Source organism: Urocitellus parryii, chromosome 8 (genome assembly GCF_045843805.1).
Source record: "Urocitellus parryii isolate mUroPar1 chromosome 8, mUroPar1.hap1, whole genome shotgun sequence".
In the NCBI taxonomy this organism is placed as follows: Eukaryota; Metazoa; Chordata; class Mammalia; order Rodentia; family Sciuridae; genus Urocitellus; species Urocitellus parryii.
Window position 1 is genome coordinate 53163846 of NC_135538.1, and position 23146 is coordinate 53186991.

The following is a 23146-nucleotide window of genomic DNA, read 5'->3' on the forward strand; positions in this document are numbered from 1 at the left end:
GAACCTGCATTTGACTTATAGTTTTGTATGACAGGTTTCTTCACAGTAATACCAGGATGAGATTTATTTCACAGTTTGTTGATATTATATATATAGTCCACTTTATCAAATTAATTTGTAGATCATAAATCTCTCTGTATTTTACATTTTGTTCCACAGTTCCTACTTAAAAACATTCATTAAGAGTCTATGATTCCTTCCAAGACATTATTTTTTCTTTGTCACATATTTCTCTCTAGCCAGGCCTTGCTTAGTTTTATTCTTCCTGTTTCACTATTCCAATTATGTTTTTAGATTTATTGATGAAATCATTTTTAGAAAATTGAGACTAGAATATTTAAGAAAGAGTTCAGCTGCATCATCTATCGATACATTGGTGAATTCTATCCTTCCTCCTTCCTATATTCTGCATGCATGGGAAGGAACGTATTACTATCAATCTACACTCAGTACAAATGCTCTGAACATATAGCATTGATCATGCCTTTTGGGAATTTACAGGCTTAAGGAATTTTTCTGATATTTTTGCTTCTTCAAATTGTGTTCTTACTCTCCCCCACCCCTGTGTTCTTTTTTTAAAATATTTTTTTAGATATTGATAGACCTTTATTTTATTCATTTATTTATATGTGGTGCTAAGAATTGAACCCAGTGCCTCACACTTGCTAGGCAAGTACTCTACCACTGAGCCACAACTCTAGCAAACCCTTGCCTCATATTCTTTTTATTCTTTATAGCCATAACTCTCCTGAGATCAGATCAAGTTGAAGGTCCTAGCAGTGATTTTCTTGTTAGGTACCTTGGCTCAGATTCTGAAGGTTTCAGCACTAGATATCTTTCTTATATTATTGTAGGACTAGAGAATAGAGAATCAGAAAAAACCGAAACATGCCTCTAAGACTCAAGTGTCTGGAAAAGCTTAGGCCAAGGTAGAAGGCCATGTTATTTTTACCTGCTACTTATAGCTGGAGGGGAATACCCATCATTTTGAGGGTGGTTACCTTAATATCTTTAGAACCTATATGCTATGCCATTTGGACTTTTAGTCTCCAAACCTTTAAACTAAATAAACCCCTTTACTTCATATGTAGCTGTCTTAGGTGTTTTGTTATTGAAGTAAAAAGTTGACTAGTACATTTCCCCAAACCAAATTATATTATTTGACAGTATGACTATATCTAAAAATCTTACTGAGAGGTTGAAACTCACCAAAATAAACTTTAATTGGATAAAAAGTTATATAAGAAAATAACTTATACATCTCCTTCCTCACTAAGAAAAACAGAAAGAGTAGATAAATCTGCTTGTTAGTGGGGGAAAGTAGTGAATCATGGGGAAGAGGATATGGCAGCATTTTGAAATTCAGCATTCACAGCATTTTAAGCAATAATTCACTCTCAAGAAAAAGATTTGATAAGTAAATCATCCTTGCTTCTCATAAGAATCATTCTGAATAGTACAATTGGCAGGAGTCAATTGCATTTAGTGTGGAGACCCAAATTTTGGGTTCAATTATTATATTCTAAATCATGTTTTCCATTGTTCTTCGTGGAGTCTCTTAGTCATTAGTGGCTAAGAAAAGTTTGTCTAGGACATGAAGCTCCATAATGCTTAGAAATTGGAGGTCTTTGAAATTCCTTGTAAAATTTAGGGTTATTATTCCTCCTTTAGTCCCCCATTTACTGCTTACATTATTGCAAATCTTACATAGTAAATAATTTCCTTAAGCAGAGAGGGAAGTATCCTAAAATCATCTTCATACACTAAATCTCTGATTCAGAGTAGGCATTAAACTAAGAATTTTAGGCTATTAGGTGAACCATTTAGACTCTAAATCTACATTTAGATTTAGTATATTTTAAATGTACTCTAAATGTACATTTTAAAGGTACTCTTCAAACTTAGTTCAAAGACATCTTCTATGTCAGTCACTACATGCATCATTGTGCAATTCGAGTACTATTTTTTTCCCATTTCTTTGAATGCAGATTTACTGGAGAGTTTTGAGGGTAGTTGTTTTCTGATAGAAGTAACCACATATTAGGAGGCTTTTAAAAGCTATTTCCATCCAACACACTGCTACCATGGCTCAGTCTTTCTTGTGATCCAGGTACTAAGATTGGAGTGGATTCTCTTTGCCTTTATGGTATATACTGTCCAATTTTCCATGTGGTACTAGTTAGTATTCCTCTTAAGAGATACTTTTTTTTTTAACTACCCTGAGCATAGTAGACAGTATTCTTTAACATGTTCTTACCCCTGTTTTTGCCTGCTCTACACTTGATCTTAGCCAAAAGGCTGAGAAGCGATATGCCTGCTCTAATATCTGGAAGATAGACCACTTTTGCTGCATGGAATTAATAGAAGAATCATTAGAGATGACTTAATTTAACCTGCATACATGCAACAATTTCAGAAGATTTTAAGATCAGATTTGGTCCCTACAAACAAAACAAAACAAAATTGTCCTGTTCAAGATATAGTTCTCCTTCCCATCCTTCTCTGCTATAGTTGGCATATGGTTTGGGTGTCCCCCAAGGGTTCGTGTGATTGGAGGGTTGATCTCTAGGATGGCAGTATTGGGAGGTGTTGTGGAACTTTTAGGAGGTGGGGCTTAGTAGGAAGACCTTAGATAGTGTAAAGATATAATGGTTGTTCTCCTGAGAGGGTTGTTATAAATGGAACAAGCCTGGCCCTACCTAGCTCTCTCTGCTTCCTGGTTTGAGTTATAATCTTCTTGCTTCTGCCTGTGCTGCTGCCATTGCTTTCTGCCATGAGGAGATGCATCCAAGGGGAAGCCCCACCAGAGCTATGCCATTTGGATTTTTAGTCTCCAAACCTTTAAACTAAATAAACCCCTTTACTTCATATGTAGCTGTCTTAGGTGTTTTGTGATTGAAGTAAAAATTTGAGTAGTACATTTCCCTAAACCAAAAAGTTATCTGTTATAGAATTCTTAATAACTAAGGTAGGAAGATTGATATAATAAATATATTTTAAAATTGAATATCATCTATCCATAATTCTATTCTCTGGAGAGAAACACTTTAGTAGTTTAGTTTTTAAATGGAATAAAATTTATTTGACTAATTAAAAGCTCAAACTATTAAACTTATGGAAGAAAACAGGAAAAATCTTGGAGGAAAAGATTTCCCAAACAGAATATAACAAGCATGAGACATTAAAGAAAAAAATAATAAACTGGACCATATCAAAATGAAAAACTTGCCAGGTATGATGGCACACACCTGTAATCCCAGCGACTCGGGAAGCTGAGGCAGGAGAATCACAAGTTCAAGGCCAACCTCAACAACTTAGCAAGGCCCTAAGCAACTTAGACACAGTCTCAAAATAAAAAATAAAAAGGGAGGTCTGGGGCTGTAGCCCAGTGGCAAAGTACTTGCCTAGCATGTGTAAGGTTTATTGGGTTTGATTCTTAGCACCACATAAAAATAAACAAAATAAAGGCATGCTGTCCATCTACAACTCCGAAAAAAAAAAATTAAGAATAAAGATAAAAAGGGCTGTGGATATGGTTTAGTGGTTATGAACCACTGAACCCCTGGGTTCAGTCTCCGGTATTAAAAGAAAAACTTATAATCTTCAAAAGATGTCATTAGGAAAATGAAAAACCATAGATTGGAAGAAAATACTTGCAACACATAATGAAGCAAAATATTTGTATTTAGAATACATAAAGAATACTTACAACTCAATTACAAGAAGAAAGCCAATCCAATTTTTAAAATATGGCAAAAGATTAGAACTAACGGGGCTGGGGTTGTGGCCCAGTGGTAGAACGCTTGCCTTGCATGTGCAAGACCCTGGGTTTGATCCTCAGCACTACATAAAAATAAATAAAAATAAAATAAAGGTATTGTGTCCAACTACAACTAAAAATAAAAAATAAATATTTTTTAAAAAAGATTAAAACTGACGCATCATAAATGACTTATAAATATATTTATTAAAAGATGCTTATTGTCAAGGAAATGCAAATTCAAACCACAATGAGATATTACTGTGTCAGGATTTCTCAATGTCAGTACTTAGCATTTTGGGCCATATAATTTTTTTGTTATGGAGATTATCATATGCTTTGTTAAGATGTTTAGCAGCATTTCTGATCTCTGCTTACTCTATCACCTCCCCACCACCAGTTGTAAAAACCAAAAATGTATGCAGACATTGTCAAATGTCCTGGGAAGGAGGGTGGGAAGCAAAATCACTTCTAGTTGAAAAACCACTGTACCATACCAATGAGACTGTCTAAATCTTTTACAACTACAACACCATGTGTTGATGAAATTTTGGCACAACTAGAACTCTCACATATATTGCTGTTAAAAATGTAAAATGGAGCCAGGTGTGGTGGCACATACCTGTAGTCTCAGCTACTAGGAGGCTGAGGCAGGAAGATCACAAGTTTGAAGCCAACCTCTGAAACTCAGCAAGACTCTGCTTCAAAATAAAAAAAAAATACAATGGATTGGGGATGTACTCGGTGGTAGAACACTTGTCTAGCATGTGGAGGCTCCACGTTCAACATCCAGTATTGAAAAAAAAAAAAAATAAAAAAAGAACGTAAAATGGTATAACCACTTTGGAAAACAGTTTAACTTGCTTAAAAAGTTAAATCTATACCTACTTTGTGATCTAATCATTCTGATCCAAGCCAAGGGATATGCAATCATATAGTCACACAAAACTTCAGAAGTCTTAGGGAATGGACTGTTCTGGGTAAGAATTTTCCCCATGAAATGAAAATCTTAGGTATGTCCATCCCCTTTTTTCCTTTTATCAGTTTGACAGTAGTCGCTACTCCCTTCTAAATTACCATGGACTTAGAAACCAGCTAAAGAAACTTATTATAGTTTTATACCAAATAAAAATAAATTGTTTTAAGAGGCAAGCCACATGTTCTGAGCACAGTACATATGCTCTAGTATATTAATTCAGTGGTATCTATTTTACGGCTTTTTGTTTTGTCTTTTTTCACTTATTTACTAGGTTTTGGTGATGGGATCATCAAAAAAAGTCAATTCAGGTATAATGAGATATTAACTATATCAATGGTCAACAGCTGTTAATGTTGGCTAACATTAGTGATCTTCATAGGTACAAGAAAACATTGCAAGGTGTGTGGGGGGGTGGAGAGAGAGAGAGAGAGAGAGAGAGAGAGAGAGAGAAACACGTGCACATGAGTGGTCATCGGATTTAATTCTACCCAAAAAAAACCGAACTCTGAATTCTTTCATTTTTTCAATAGGTGACACCATATTTTGACACTAAAAAAAAAATTATTGTGGTAATTCCAATATTTTCTCATGACTTTTTGTTGTTGTTGTTCTTGTTGTTGCTTTTTTCTGTTGTGTGGTTGTTATTGTTTTGCTGTACTGGGAATCAAAGCCAGAGTCTTACACATGCTTGGCAAACCCTCTACAACTGAGCTGGCCTCAAACTTGTGATCCTCCTGCCTCAGCATTCTGAATAGCTGGGATTATAGGTGTGCTCTATCACGCCCATCTTTTTCAATGTTTTAGATCTGTGAAAATTACTTTATTATTTGCTAATTCATCTTCATCTGTTTTCATTTTCCCTTTTACATAAAATGTTATTTTGTTTTCACTTAAAGATAATTTTACTCATTTGTTTTCGTTGATTCAAACCTGTTGCTTTCTCTTTAGTGTTTGATGTGCAAAGCCTATAATAAAATGAAAATATATTTTAAGTACCTACTTATATGAGATGTGCTAGTAGTTTTAATTTCAAAGCAAGATTAACATGTCCACAAACATACTTTGCCAAAACCTTTCATCTGAAACAGAATGTGCTCTTAACATAGACCAAAAGGGACTTTAAATATCCTGTGTTTATACCTGGAAACTGAACACAATATAGGTGCTTCCACATATATTACTAGTAACTATATCTAAAACATACTGGATGGTATTTTGGAGATTAAAAGCCAATATTATTGTGGTAACTCAAGTGGTAGAAGATATTGCTCATTCAGCATGACAAAATTTACAAACTTTTGTTCAGAAGGTGAAATTTTCGTAGTCCTTTGAAAGAAGATTGTGTGTGTGTGTGTGTGTGTGTGAACTCTGAAGAGGAATACTTTTAAGTGAAGTGTTGGGGAGAGATGTATAACGGTTCATTGGGGAACCACAAGTGGGTAAATAGAATAAAAGAAATTGGAATGGGGGTAGAATTAACATACATGAGGAGAACAGTAACCAAGGAGAAAGGATATTGAGAGGTTATGGAGCACTTTATTTTGGTAACAAACTGAGGTGGGAAGCCAATTCATATTTCCTGGAGAGAAGGGGTGTTCTAATAGTTTGGGTGGGATGAGCAGGCATACAAAAAGATTAAAAGGAAAATACTGCAGGAAAAATTGGAAAGGATGATAAGAAGAGTTTATGATCCTTTGTCTCTTTCTTGGGACAGATACAATCGCTGGAACACTAACCATGAGGAAGAAAACTCAAACATCAGGCAACATTATAATGTAATAAAAAGAACAGACCTTTGGAGCCAAACATGCTTGAGTTATTACCTTTATTCAGACCTCTTACTGGCTCCATGGACTAGGGTTAGCTACTTAATCTTTCTATCTCACAGTTTCCCATTTTAAAATGAAGATAGCATTTACCTAAAGGATTGTTTTGAGTTAAATGAGTTAAAATATATGTAAAACGCCAAAGAATGCCTACTAACCACAATATGTCTTAGCTATTCTATTGTCAAATCTGAAAACATGAAGTATAGCATCTATTTACTTCTGAAATGAAACCTTAGACTAAAAATCTGAGTTATTTAAAGCTCTGTATCAACTTTCATTTATTTACCTAACTGCTACAATAATAATCAGCTTTTCAGCATAACATGAAATCCTGTTCTCCAAACTTGTGTACCTGTTTGCCTTTGTAACTCAAAGCATTCCTCAGTCCAGGTGCCCCACTAGGAGCAAAAAGACTTCAAAGGATGGATCACCATAGGAAATTATAAGAAGGAGAAGGTACTGATAGTTTTCTCAAAGAATGGAAACTGGGTAGAAAAAATGTCTGTTACACACTAGGTACTTAATTAACATCCACTGAATGAATGGTTAAAAAAGTGGACCAATAAATCCAAACATATAGAGGTTTGTAAATTTAATCAATCCTTCATATATAAGTATTCTTGTGTTGATGAAAATTCTAGCAATATTTGAATTAATACAGTTCTAAATCATTAAGGTTTAATATTCCAAAAGAAACAAGGCTTGATGTAGAATATCTCCAATGATATAATAAAAGCTTTCTTTTTTCTTTATTTAACGTAGCCTAATTATCTGTGACAACTGAAGGTAGAGACAAATGATATTAGGATATCTCTTGTAAACAAAACTGATAACTAGTTTCCAAATATTATTTTATTTTATTATTTTAATTCTAGTACTGGGAATTGAACTAAGGGTCACTGTACCACAGAACTATATTCCCAGACTTTCTTTTTCTTTTTTTTTTTTAGTACTGGGGATTGAACCCAGACTGGCTGTACCACCAAGTCACATTTCCTGTCCTTTTTTTTTTTACTTTGAGACAGGGTCTTACTAAGTTGCCTAGAGCCTCACTAGGTTGTTGAGACCAGCCTTGAACTTGTAGTCCTCCTGTCTCAGCCTTCTGAGTTGCTGGGATTACAGGCATATGCCATAGCACCAGACTCCAAATGTTATTTAATGTTCTCCCATCCTCTCAGGATGTGTAGGATATAATAAAACATTGAGGGGAAAATATGCATTTTTATACTGAATTCTATAGTATTATTAATAAATCTATGTTTTAAAATATGTGATGAATTTAGAAGATAATTGATAATAATAACAAATAAACTTGGCCTACTTAAATTAATTATTTTTTAGGGAACTAAATCTAGCAAATGGTTTAAGCAGTACTCAAAGAGAAAATTAAAGATGGTTATTGAAGATTGTCACAGGAAATATTAGAAATTGCTTTAGAATACTTTATAATTTTGGCAAGACAAAGCAAAATGAAGAAAACTATTAACTATTTTTTTCAGTGTTTTCCAGTATTACAAAGCATTCTGTCCATTTGAGCAAATGCAAGGTCTACAATGATGACATCTTTGAAACTCTTTGAAAACCCCTTTAAATCCTAAGATAACCTCTCAAAGGAGGAGGATATATATATTGAGTGATAGAAATGAAGTGGGAAAATTATATAGAATTGTACTGTGCAGGTTCAGTTTGCTTGATCCTGTGTTTAAGGTTGTATTTGTATGTGGTTGTTTTTACTCATGTTTTATATTTTTTGATTTAGATAGTAGCATTTCATTTGGGGGGTTCCCCCCATAAAGATTTTAGAAATTGAATTGAGTGTTAGAGAATTTTAAAAGACCAGAATCTTTTCTTATGGACATTCTTGCTCTTCCTTATTTTCTTCTGCAACAAGCAAGAAAATTTTCCACAGAATTCTATATTTTTAGTTAACATGTTTTAATGGTAACTTTAATGTATATAGTATCTGACATGATAAAGGTGAAATAAATTATTACTATATTATTGAAATCAGATATGTTTTGTCAAGGACTGGTAAAGAGATTTTATCTCTATCAGTTACTTTTAACCTGGGACAGTATGTTCTGTTTTATAACTTGTTGTGTTCTGCTCTGACACTATATAATTAAAAAAAAAAATTGAAGGTTGGACCTTATTGGTATCTGGGGTGGTTGAGTCCTTACTTGTTTGTCTGCTTTGTGATTGGCTGAACACTGTTGCTAAGCTTGTTTTTTTTGTTCTTAGAGAAAGTTAAAAGTTGAGGGTGACCTATTTGAACTTCATCCTGCTACTTTTGACTCTGCTTTGCTCTTTCCTCTGATCCACATATTTTTTTTCCTGACATCTTCTGAGGTTTACTTTTTTAACTTACATATTCATAAATCTAATGCATAACATTTTAACATTTTAAAATTTTAGTTGTATGTTCATGGTACACACATTAAAGTACTATTGTTTAATTTAAAAAGTGTGGTTGAAAATTTGAAAGTTGAACTTAGACCAAAGCAAGTTCCAAATGGTACCCAGCAAATGCTTTTTTGAAAAAAAGCCTGCCTATTATAAACACTAAAGATTATCTGGATATCAATAATATCCTTATTATTTAGAACAAATTCAAAGTATTTCAGTTAAAATTTGTTTTCAGTCTAAATGTAATGTGAAATATAATGGAATAGCTATTAGGTCAAATATTTGTGATTTAGGATAAAGGCTATTATTGATCATATTGACATTTTTGCCTAAAGGATAAGATTAGTTTTATTTGTGTTTTTTTTCAAGAAGGAATAGAAATATTGATAATCCTTTCAGTTATAGTCCAGATCTAGGACAAGGATAGAGGAAAGTTCTGTTGGAAGATGAGTTTGGTTTGTATTTAGTAGTACTGTTGTGATTCCCAGTTCCTTTTCTCCTTGAGGTTCTATATGCATTGATGGGAATAAGAATCTGAACTAAATTTCCTCCCAGCACTCTGCTAAAACCAGTAGAATTCCTTGGAGCATTCATTCTTGGAACATAAAAGTCCAGTCCAAGCCATAGGTGAGTAATATAGAGAGCTACAAAGTAGCTTGGATCCTCCAAACCTACTGTGAGTTTTAGGGTATAGCTGATGAGATGCGGTATGTATGTATATAAGTGATATTCAAATACATTTAAAATCATTAGCATAGAGCCAGATGTGGTGACATACACTTATAATCCTAGTGACTCAGAAGGCTAAGTCAGGAGAATTACAATTCAAGGCCAGTCTGGGCAACTATTGAGACCTTGTCTCAAAATAAAATTTAAAAGTGGGCTGGGGATCTAGTTCAGTGGTAGAATGGGTTCAATCCCCAGTAAAACACACACACACACACACACACACACACACACACACACAGTTAGCATAGTCTTTAATCAAATAATATTATCAGAATTCTGACACATATACTATCTAAAAATGGGGCTTTATTAACACTTGAAGTTCAAATAATGTTTAATTATCAAATCAGGACAGTGAGGTTAATTTATGTTTTAAATAAATTTGAAATTAAGAGGTAATGGGTGATAGTGGCAATATTCCTGTATTTTCTTGTATTTGTAGTATCAAAAAAAATGGATTCACACAGATAAGTAGTTTTGAATGAAAAATTTTTTGTTTTTTTTCTTTGAGGGCTGGGAAATCAACCCCAGGACTTGGTGCATGCTAGTGGCAAGCTCTCTACCATTGAATTATATTCTTCTAACCCCTAAAAACTTTTAAAATAGTTCCCCTTGCATTTGAACACACTGCATAGTTAAATTGATTCAAAAGCTTGAACAAAGATGTTAAAATAATTATTGATTTCAGATTACTACTTCCGTTCTTTCTTAGATGTAGAAGTTAAGACAAGAATCACCAAAATTTTCGATATGCACTAAAACTAAAGAATCATGATGGGATATAAAATCCTTTCTTTTGACATTGCAAAATAGACTTTGATATCCTTTCAGGAGCATGTACCTGGCAAATGTGCTTGAGCTTCTCTTGGCATTTTTAAAGTAAAGCACCCACTTGTTGTATTAGTCCATTCACTATTCACTCACTACTGTGATTTTACTCAAGAGATGTAGACAAGTATAACTTTTTAAACAAGACTAGAACTGATTATTTATCTATCCCTGTCCTAATCACTGACACATTGGCAAAAATGTTCAAAATTAAAAGATGACCAAGAGGCTTTATTTAGTTCAGTAACTGAATTATTGATGCAACATATTAGAGCACTCTCAAATTAAATTTTATTTTTTACAGTTCTGGCGATTGAACCTGGGGTACAATTCTTTTTAAATTTTGAGACAGGTTCTCACTAAGTTGCCTAGGCTGGCATTGAATTTTTGTTCCTCCTGTCACAGCCTCCCAAGTTACTGGAATAATAGACATGTGCCAACATGCTCAGCTTCTCTAATTAATTTAATGTCAATATACATTCATAGATTACTTTAAAAAGGAAATAAAAATCTAATATTTCATAATATCTTCAAAGTACTTATAAGGAATGAATTCTAAGAAATAAAATTTGGGGTTGGAGATATAGCTTAGTGGTAGAGCACTTGAATAACAACATGCAAGTAGTCTCCAGATGTGGTCCTGTACTTTGTGCCCAGGTTAAGAAATAATAACTTAATACCCTCTTGGAAAACAAGAGACCTCAGAAGGAGGTAAATAAAGAAGGTAATTTCAAGCATTAAAGGACCTACAAGAAAAGATACTCTCAAAGGACCTGAACAGAGGTTCTTTGAGCTGTGCAAGTAAAGCATATATTCCAAAATTCTATTTACCATTGGTAATAATCACTGGGGGAATGAGAGGAGGTTGTATAGATAGGAAGGGCAGGAAAGCTGTTAGAAACAAAAGACAATTTGGTTTTAAATTTTTAGAGTGTTGTCATTAGTATATTGTTTCATTGAATCAAAATTATCTTTAGTATGAACAAATTATTTAAAATTCAATCATGATTAAGCTAATAACTTGTTAATATGCATTTAACCATGGCTAAAATGTAATCTGGCTCTTTCAAATATGTGAGCTCAGGATAAGTTAATTATAATTAGGTTTGGTTTAATCTCTTTTGAAAAGATAATTTTAAAATATTATACCTGGATAGTTGCTTGTATTTAAAATTACAGGTTATAAGCTGGGTGTGGTGGCACATGCCTGTATCTCAGCTACTCAGGATGCCCAAAAAGAAGGATCACAAGTGTGAGTCTAACCTTGGCAACTTAGAGAGACCCTTCTCAAAATAAAATAAAAAGGACTCAGTGATAGAGCACCCCTAGATTCAATCTCCAGTACTGAAAATTTTACAGGTTCTATACTAAACCAGTTCTTATATCTTATATCTTATATCTCTACCAACAGAGGCATTATGAAAAATTTTAAAATATTTTTCCTATGTTTACATTTTAAGGCATAAATGAAATTCAGCCCTCAAAAACTGTCTTAAAGCTTATATAGAACATATACTTAGTCTGAGAAGTATTCTCTACTTTCATGTCATAAATTTAGCATCTTCAGTTACCTTTTATTGACTTTGTATCAGGATTTCCTTATTCTCCTTTAAAGACTTCAGTAATTGTTAAGAAATTTAGAATAAAGCCTTCTCAATTTCCCACCACACTCACCTTTTCCTAAGCTTCACAGTATTCCAAATTAAACCTATTCCTTATTATTTAACTCAATAATTATGCTAAAGAGTAATTAGCCTCTAAAAGTTATATATCTGAATAAAGTTTCTTATTTATTTCAGTAGACATTCTTTCCTATCATTTCACCTGAGATAGCCCTCAGGATAATTAAAGATAAACTTGGTTACAAAATGTTCTGAGAGTCTTGTTCCTGTTCTATGAAACAATGGCATGTATACATGCAGTGGCTGACTTGTATGTACCTGCCTGATTTAACAAGTGATCCATACAGGCTGTTGCCAGAATACTTATAGCTGCCATCCTGGTGGTGCAGGAAAACAGGCACACATACAAAATAAATAAATAAATAAACAAACAAACAAAATGCAAAGAAGCTTGGGGAGTATCTGTGGTTTTCTAGGAGAAAAGGGGCAGAGATGCTGAAAAACAGAATTTATTTAGTAGAGCTGAACCCTGGGACAAGTTGATTCCCAAGCAGAGCCCACCTGAGCATATAATGACCCAAACTTCCAAAAATCAGTAGACTTCCCAAATATTAACAAAATAATATTGGACTTGAAATTTATATTAAGATTTTAGTTGAGTTAAAATTTTATTTTTAAATGGAAATATTTCTTTGAAGTTCATTTTATACACACACACACACACACACACACACACACACACCTATATGTTAGGCCATAAAGCATTGAAAATACAACAATAAACAAAAAACAAAACAAAAATCTGATTTTTAGTAGAGCTTACATTCTATTGAGACAGACTAAATAAATAAATATCACTCACAATAAGCAGGGTAGTTTAGTGTAAGAAGTTTTCTTTCTTCCTAAAACCTATCACTTATTTTAAGAGGAATGGGAATGTGAGGAACATTTAGAAGATTGGGAAAATTCATATGAGATATGTAGTGAAGGAGTTTTGAATAGCATGAGGTCACCAGAGGCCTGGAAAGAGACAATGAGAGGAGTGACTGGAGATGAGGAAATAGTAGAAGCTCTCTAAGACCAAGATGACCCACACCATCCATGACTGATTTTCTCTATCTCCCTTCCTCCCTCACTTCCTTTATTCCTTCCATCTCACCCTGAGTATAAGCAAGGGAAATACATTTTTCTGTCTTTCTGCCTTCTTTTCTTACCTCCAAAATCAAGAACTCAAGCCAATATACAATCATCAAATTTTTAGAAATATGTATTCATTTAAAAAAGCAGTCTCCTAGAGTAACTGCTGGTTTAGATTCAGACAGCCTGGATTCTAATCCCAGGCTACATTTTACTAGTTTTATAACCTTAGATAAGTTATCCATGTTTTATGAATTTGTTTCACTAATTTGTAAAATAAAAATAATTAAATCTGTTTTATACACGTAAAATGCTTAATGTTTGATACATAGGAGTTGATTTGTTACTAATCTTTTTATCATTTACCTGAAAAACCTGACCACTCACTGTAGCACACTGATTCTTTGGGTGTAGAAGTAACTTTCTAATTTAAAACCACTGACACTTTTTGGAATACTGCTTACTGCTAAATATGGGTAATGGCCCATATTTCTAAATCCCTGCACTGTGCATTTCTAAAACAAAACAAAATAAACAAATACCTGAAACAAGAGGAAAAGAACAAAGGTTTATCAGCATTCTTGCTTCTTTAAAATAACGATTCTGAAAATTAGATTGAAGAAGTAGAAAGCAAAAATGAACAAGATAAAATTAAAGATCAGTGCTAAAAGGATTTGCATGTACCCCAAATATGATGTTGAAATGAAAAAAAGTGCTTAACAGACAAGATATATATATATATATATATATATATGAATGAAAACAGGAAGATATGAGCTGGAAGAGAAAAATCTTGACAAAATTAGTTAGCAGAAGTAATCTTATAAACCAGCATTTATTTTAAGTGAAATATTTTAAATGACAAAGGGGTTTTGAAGAATGCTTAGATCACATAAATCTAACAAATCTTCCTCCCATTCTTTTTTTTTTTTTTTTTTTTTTTTTCTTTTTTGGTACTAGGGATTGAACCCAGGGGTATTTTACCACTGAGCTACATCCCTAGTCCCCTCCCCCCCCCGCCTTTTTTTTAAAGAAGTTCTTTGGTTTAAAGGCTGAAACCATTATTGTATGTTTTCTAACCAGTTGTTAAATATAACTGATCCAATAAATGTGCAAATCTATATTACTTTAGTGTATCTTTATTGGTTAGGGAGAAACATTAAGGTTTAACATAGCCCAGAAGAACATGATTATGCCTTTTACCCTGATAATTATTCTTTCTACTAGAATATACTTGTTCCTTTTCTTGAATCTGTTATAATTTTTTAAAGACCTGTGGTTTCAGGGAAGACAATTGGTCAAGGAACAGATGATTTGAGAGTTGTCTCCTAAATTTCAAGAACAATGAGGCATGAATACCTCCATAAGGGAATTTATTACCTAGTTGCAGAGACCATGTTATCATATTGCTGCAAACTGAATGACAGTAATTACTAAGTTTGGTTTGTTTGTGGCTGAGTGGGCATTTGGTTATACTTTTTGTGGGAGGTGGGGGGTGGGGGCAGCTGTGCTCAGTGGAAGAGCCTTTTCTGTGGAGCTTCTGTAGCCTTTTCTTCTGTTAGCATGAACTCAAGGAACCTATTACCTTGTTGCTGGTCCTTGTTGCTTTAGACTCAATGAACTCCTTTTGTTGGGTATCCTTAAAGTACCCATCTCTCCTGCTTCTGTGTCTTTGTTAAGACTGTCCCTATTCTCCCCAATCCTCTCAAACTTGCTTATCTAGTCTTATTCAATCATCTCTATAAATGTTCTAAGTTCCATTACAAATGTCTCTTTCTTCAGGAAGCTTATCTTGAACCACCACTCCAAGTCTGGACTCTATAAGTATTTCATCCTTCTATGCTAAAATCAAGTCATTTGGCATTACTTTGCTCTTATATAGGTATATCAGCTTGTTCTTAAGGAAAATGAAGATGAAACTATTCCTGCTAAAGATACAGAGGCACTTAGGAAAGAAACTATGTCAGTATTACTATTACTATTACTTCTTTGAGTAGATGTCAGGATTCTTCCTAAAAGGAAGAAAATGTTGAAATGAATTGTTTAAATAGCAGACTTTGTAAAATACTGCTGTCCTATATTGATTACCTGTATTAAATATCCTTTAGTAAAACTGTATTAAAGTCCTTTCTAATCACTGTTCTATTCTCAGGATGTTCATCTTTTCAGCAGATGTTTATTATATGCCTGTATGAGTCCACTACCAGATACCTTCAGTAGGAAATTTGGCCTACTCAATAATTAAATCCTTAGGGAAAAAATACAAACTTTTTATTGAATGATTTGGAACAAAACATCTCCAGAAGTGAAATCTACACAATGATGTTCAATAGCCAATTAATACATTTGTTGCAATGTTTGGTCACTGTAGATTTATAAGGAGGCATCTTTTTTTTTTTTTAATGTTAAATAGACTGACTAATTCACAATACTGCTCTATATAAGAAAGCAGAAATTAGTACTCTTTAAAATATTTAGCTCAGTCTTTGTAAAGACCATAAAGAAATCTTAACATTTAATGGCTTGAAGTTTCTCTGTAAACCACTGAATTAGAATGTGTTAAAATTATTTTTCTTTTCATGTAAGTCAGCATTAACATAAAAACTTTCTGGAAAAAGGAATCCTAATTGGAGTTACCTATTCAATTTCAGTACATCTAAAATATTTTAAATAAATAATTATCAAGTTCTAAACATCAGACACTACTATATGTATGCTGTTTTCAGTTTTAATCTGCATTTAATTATTTTAAACCATTTTGGGGTCAGCTGAATAGGTACTTTTCCTGGGTTTCTCATTAGAAAATAGAAAGGTAAGCTTTTTCCATTTTGCAATATATAATAATTTTAATGTCCCAAATAAGGTGATACCCTGCTAGGTAACTCAAATTCTGTTTCCTTCAGAAAACAGAATCACAGCTGAACTCTTCTAGTACCAGAGTTGTCATTTTTCATGTACTTCTTTCATTTTCTAACTTTTATAGCTCACAAGTCCATATATCAGGTGCTTTTATGTTCCCAAGTTATTCATTTATGACCAGTTTATCTTAGAGGGCATATCATATTGCTGCAAACTGAATGACTTACTAGGTTTGGTTTGTTTGTTTTCGGCGAAGTGGGCATTTTCTGTAGTGCCTCTGTACCCTTTTCTTCTGTTAACATAAACTTAAAAAGTTTTCTAGGCCAGTAAAAAATATTTTGGGTACTTTTCTTTTTGTTTTTTAAAATTTTGTTGTTTTTTATTTTTTAATTTTTTGATGGGTGCTGTAGTGATTTTAAAAGTAGTTTATGAGAACACATAGCACCTATCTTATTTATCTAGAGGAGATAAATAAGAAATTACCTTTTTAAAACTGCCATTTTCAAATTTTGTTCTAATTAGTTATGCACAAAAGTAGAATGCACTTTCACATCTCATACATAAATGGAGTATAACTTCTCATTCTTCTGGTTGTATATGATGTAGAATCGCACCAATTGTGTAGTCAATATGCACATAAGGCAATAATGTCCTATTCATTCTACTATCCTTCCTGCCCCCCCATACGCGCTTCCCTCCCTTCACTCCCCTCTGCCTAATCCAAAGTAACTTTATGACTGCTCAAGAGCTAAAAGAGTAACTTAGTCTCCTCTGAGATATTGTAACCTTACTCCTAAGATTGAAACTCATTTTCATTTGTGACTTCTATTCTGTGGACACATCACAGAATCGCATCACTCCATCAGTACTTGTTGATATAATTCCTTTTGGGAAACTCTGTTGTGGTGGGGGGGGTATTTTTTTTTTTTTTAATTGGTGGCAGGGATGGTATTCAGGGCCTCGTGCAAATAGGTGAGCACTTTACCACTGAGCCACACTCCCAGCCCTCTGCTTGTTTGCTTTCGCCCTTCCCAACATCATTTTTTCCTTAATCTGAGAGTGTAAGCTTTTGAAAACACAAGAGCAAATATGGAAAAAGAGATCTAATTTAGAAGTTGATTTTTTTTTTTAAAAAGAAGTTAATATGTAAGGAAGGAAATACTGTTGTCAGAGGACTCGGGATATTTGGGTTGTGGATCCAACAATGTCAGTTATTTGTGTTCTTTCATAACCTATATTTTCTTAAGTTCCTCATCAGATTTCAGAGAAAGAAATTCTTTCTTCAAAACCCAGGGTACTTATGAGGGAATATTAGAACATTTAAAGCCTTTCAATATACTTTGAAAAGAAAAGACAACTGAGGTCTGCTACCAAGGCTTAATGTCTGTGGAAGAGAGTGATATTTATAGATTCTACACTGTTTGCCAAAAATAAACTTTACATTGAATATAGGCCATGATCTCATACTTGTTCGTGCATTCTGTGACCCATTCGGCGTTGTTTGGAAATATCGGAAAAGAAGAAGGGAAATTTCAATAGTTTATAAATTTAAAGAGAACTTGATTCCTCCTGGAGCTGTGAGGGTCAGTCTAGAGGTTGGCAGCTGTTTGGCTCTAGATTTGTGGAAGAGCGAAGTGGGGGCGGGAGGATAGATCCCAGAGGCCCGAGGGCTCGCGCGGCACCTTCAAGCCTCAATGCACGCTCACCTCCGGGGGCACCGTGCGCACTGCTTCTGAACCTGAGAAAGCTGGTCGCCAGACTCCTGGCCTTCCAAGTTGTTTTTCGCCTGGCCGCGTCAGGTCGCCCGCCATCGCCTGCCCATCGGCGCTGAAGGGACGGGGTTATGCAGAACCGGGGCCCCCCATTGGTGGGTGCGACCTCCAGAACAGCGGAGTGACAGGCGTGGGGCGGGGCCGCGCGGCTTGTTTGTCGGTGCCGCCCCGCCCCCGACGTCCGCGCTGACTGAATCGCTGCATCCCAGAGCCGCGGCTGGCCTCCCTGCTCTCGCCTAATTTGTCCGCAGTCGTCCCTGCGCCGACATGCGCCTGGCCACCGCGGCGAACGAGGCGGAGGCGTACACGACCTCGTTGACCGTCTCGGAGCTGCTGGGCTGCAAGCAGTGCGGCGGGGGCCGTGTCCAGGACGAGGTACCCGGGCGAGGGGCTGGATGGGCGGGGGGTTACCTGGCCGAGTTGCTTGTGCTGTGCGGAGTCGAGTCGCGTTGCGTCCCTTCGTTGGTACCTAACAGCATCCGAAACCGCTCAGCAGGGGCGCGGGAGCCCGCGGAGCAGCCACAGTCTGAACTCCCTGTTCCGACTGGTGTGTCTTGGCCATCTGGCAGAGCCCAGGTGAAGGGGCGGCCTGTGTTTGTCAGGGAGACCTTTTCTATCCAGAGTCGACCCCAGGCTAAAAATGCTGAGCTGGGAGAGACAGCTGACTAGGTCATTTAAATGGAAGTCTCCTAAACATAAATAAGGTTGTTTTCTGTACAAGTCTCCACAAGTCCGAAACCCAACAAAGCTCTAGTCTTAGCGTAAAACAGCCTGTGGATTTTTACCTCCTGGTGTTGTCAAAACAGATTATTCAGCCACCCTCACCCCCTCTGCCTCCTACTTTATGAAAAAAGGGAAAGATACAGTTTGAGTCCCTGGAAAGAATGTTGCCTAGAATAAATATGTTCTGCAAGCTCAATGACGTTATGCACAGGGTTTACCCTTGTTTATTAAACCATCTCTGTTGGGTCTGAATTGAGATGTTTAATTGTATTTTTTCTCAATTGATGGAAATAGGACATTTGAAAGTTACTAATGTAATCTTAGCCAAACTTTGAAGCTTTAAAAGGCTTTGATTCAATATGCAATTAGTGAGAAAGTGGAGAATTTTTAATTGAGATACGAATTGTTATTGTTTTAGCTCAAGATATTTAAATGTGAATAATTTCTCTGCAGCTTTGCCCATTAAAATGGCTCAGGTTTAGTAATTAAATTTTATTTATTTTGTTGGCGAATGGAATCTGTCTTATCAACACAGTATGTATATTATGAAAACTTAAATAAACCTCATGAAGGGTATAGAACAAATTTTTTTTTAGATTTTAATACTGATGGATATATTATATATATTATATTCTCCTTGTTTAAAGACAACAGAACAACCTTTTAAAAATCTCATCACATTGTTTTGGAAACTTTACCAAAGTGAGAAAACAATATGAAAGTGTTGAATTAGCATTTACAGTTTCTGTTTTCAGGCCATAACAAATCTTTTCTCGTTTTGAGTAGAAATGAGTCCCAATCATCATGCCTGAATAGATATGTTATTTCTGATTCTTGTCCAGATCTCGAATTTCTAAATATAGCCATGTACATTTTAGCTTGCCCATTGATTGTAGTGCTTGTGGGATTGTGTTCAGGAAACTGGGAAGCTTTGTATAGTTGTATTTCATTTTTAAAACTTCCAGCATGTGGGAAGTTAAATTAGGAAGTAGAGCTTTATAGGAAAACTAGTCACTTTCTGGAAGAATTAATGACACAATTCTTTCAAATAGTAAGCTTCCATAGTGCTTTTAAGTTAAATACTTTACAGGAATGGAACTCCTCAGAGAAGTATAGGCCACACATAAGGCCTAAGTCAGATTTCCAATGAAATATTTAGTGTGTGTGTGTGTGTGTGTGTGTGTGTGTGTGTGTGGTGTTTTAATAGGCAAGCGCTCTACTGCTGAGCCACATCCCCAGCCCCACATGTCAGTAAGTTTTGATTTCATTTTTCTAAAATGTAGTTCATAGGATACTCACAAAAGAGAGGAGCCTGTATTCTCCATATTTCTTTGTTTTGTTTTGCAATACTGCGGATTGAACCCAGGGATACTCTATCACCAAACTATACCCCAATGCCCCCTCCCTTTTTGGGGGGAAACAGGTTGCTAAGTTGCCCAGGTTGGCCTTGACTTTCAGTTCTCCTGCCTCAGCTTCCTGAGTCACTGGGATTACAGGCATGCTACCATACCCTGCTTCCATACTTACAAATACCATAGTAATGTTAATGATAATTTTAGAAGAAATACTAGTATGCTGTACTATAGTAGGGATATTTCTTTGTAATGCTTCTAGATCTTTTCATTTGTTTAAATATTTTGACTGTCAGAAAGCCAGCAGCCAGCTATAGGCAATAATTCTTCCAGAGAAGGGTGAGTGGGATTGGGACTTTCACTTTTTATACAATAAATCTTTACCCGTGTTTAAATGTGTTTCAAAAAACAGTTAACTAGCCAGGCACACTGGTGCACACCTAAAATCAAAGCAGCTTGGGAGGCTGAGGCAAGAGGATCATAAGTTCAAAGCTATGATCTCAGCAACTTAGTGAGAACCTGTCTCAAAACAAAAAATAAAAAGGGCTGGGGATGTGGATAAGTGGTCAAGTGTCCCTGGGTTCAATCCTGAGTACAAAAACCAACCAAACAAACAATAACAACAAAAAAAACACTTAACTGCTTTTTTAATTTTTAAAATGAGATTAGTATTGATATTGTGATTATCAGTTATATGCTATAATATCTAGACATTTTTTTTGTTTGTTTTGAACACTTTTTCTAGACATGTTTTGAAAAATAAGCAACAAGTACAGAAAGAAAAATAATGATATGCTTACTTTACTTCTCAACTATTTTTTCAAGTTTCATACTCTAAGTCAATAACTTCTTTTATTTTGTATTTGTAGCAAATCAATCATTCTTTTACTTATGGATATTGGTATAGATTCATATGTGAATCGTTAACAAATTTGAAACACCTGATTAGAACTGTATTTTCAGTCCACAAACACTGATTCATATAGCAACATAATACAAACATTGTCTTTCTCTGATACTATCAAGAAGGCACTAAGAATTTTCATACTCTGAAAATTAATGTGTTAGTATTAGACATTATGAGGAAATTGGTTTGAAGCAATAGTGTGATGGTAGAAGTTGTTGCCACCTTTTTCAAAGATGATTACAGCATTGTTGAAGGGAGGGGACCTAAGTTCTTATATTAGTTTTTCCAACCACACCTTCACAGACAAATCTGTGAGGTTTGTGCTGTAATTAGCATCTACATCTGCTTTTCAGCAAGAATATTTGCTTTTGGCAGTTCTGCCTTCTAGAATCTGGATTGGCCAAAATTTGCTTAGAGTCCATTTCTCACAGCTAAGATGGACAAATAATCCTACCAATCATTTGGAAGTGTAGTGTACCAATTTAAAAATGGAAAGAAACAAAACAACAATAAAAAGTGGAGAAATATTGAAGTAACCTAAATAGGAAGTTACAAAATGCATATAGTTTGGCATAATCACCCCTTATTGAACACCTGCAGTGCTTTTTTGATAAAATACCTGCTAGAAAATAGAGTATGACTATTTTGCCATAGGACAAATGTTTCAAAAGTGGAAAATCAAAACTTTTAGAAACCAAGAATGTATCATACAATAAGAGTGATATCTAAAAGGATCTCCAAAATGTCAAAAACTCAGAGAGGCTTGCTTGAAAGAGTAATAATTAAAGATGCCAGCTCTAGAACCAGACTTCCTATATTCAGCACTCAACTCCACTATTCATTAATACTGGCTCTGGGCTGAATTTGACTTGTTATCATTTAGCTGTACAAAATGGAGATTATAGTAGTACCTGTCTCATAGACTGATTTTTAAAAAGTCTAAGACATTGATTTTTTTTTAAAAAAAAAATGAAGATTGGAGAATACTAAATACCTCTTCCAGGCCTTAATCATAAATTACATGCTCCTTGCAAGGCTAGTATCTCATCAAGGAGTGAGTACAATCACAACACCAAGAATTATTGTATAATTGTATATAATCCACCCCAAAGAGTGCTTGTTTTTCTTAACATCCTATTTAATTTTTTTATGATTCTTTGGATTTTTCTTATTGAGTTTTTAAAAATATATGACAGTGGAATGCATTACAATTCATATTACACATATAGAGCACAATTTTTCATATCTCTGGTTGTATATAAAGTATATTCACACCAATTTGTGTCTTCATACATGTACTTTGGATAAGGACTTAACATCCTACTTTAAAACATACAGAAATAATGTCATTTCTAAAGGAATCAGACAAGGGTGGGAGGGCTTGGCCATTGAAGACTAAAGGAAAAAGGGAGGCAGTGTATCAGTTGGGCCACTAAATTTGGCTGAAGGGATGAACTGATTTAAAAAGGCTCAAAAATGACTTATGACCACTGGAAAAGACACTTTTCATACCTGTAAGAAAATAACTCATTTCTGAAATACTCATAGCCATCTTCTTAGAATTGTAAAATAATTGTTTTATAATAGTTTCGTACGAAAAGAATATGTTAATATTGAAACAAGACCAGAATAATATAATTTAACCTCTTTGTTTTGATGCCTATGTGATATCAATTTGCTATCATTTAAAAAAAATATTACCATATGCTGCTAATGTAATTTGTAGGATAAAGTTCTAGAAATGGAATTTCTGAGGCTTTTTTTTCTCTTTACAAATAATAAGATATACATATTATGCCCTTTGTTTACTGCCCCCTTCAAATATATTATATATATTTATATATCTTAAGATCTTTTAAAGTTAACCCAATGGAACTGCTTCATTTTTTTGTAAGTACTGCCGGCTAATTCTATTAGTTATACTGAATTTGACTGAAACAGTTCTCTATTGATGAACTCTTAGGTTGTTTTTGGTCTTATACTATTGGAAACAATGTTTCAGTGATTATCCTTTTATATGTGACATTTCATAAATGTGAGTATATCTGTAGATTAACACTTATGATGGAGTTGTTCATTTAAAGTATATGTGACTTTGTTATTTTGATCAATATTGCAAATTGCCTTCCCTAGAGGTTGTAGTAATTTATATACTACTTGTACTGTGTGATATTTCCCCCTCATACTTCAGAACATTCCTATCAGTAATATATAAGAACCAAATGATTGTTTCTCTATTCCCT

General features: G+C 34.6%; 1 protein-coding gene across 2 annotated transcripts in view; it reads left to right on the forward strand.

Moving 5' to 3' along the window:
- Sesn1 (sestrin 1) overlaps positions 1-23146 on the forward strand; it is a 109889-nt gene that overhangs the window by 69738 nt on the left and 17005 nt on the right. Inside the window, exon 1 of one of the 2 annotated variants that reach the window (XM_026389614.2) lies at positions 18091-18296. The exons of the other annotated variant lie outside the window; for it this stretch is intronic. Within the exon in view, the coding sequence (XP_026245399.1) occupies positions 18189-18296 (108 nt within the window). The 5' untranslated portion in view covers positions 18091-18188. Of the gene's footprint in view, positions 1-18090; positions 18297-23146 lie in introns of those variants that run through there. 2 annotated transcript variants of the gene reach the window in all.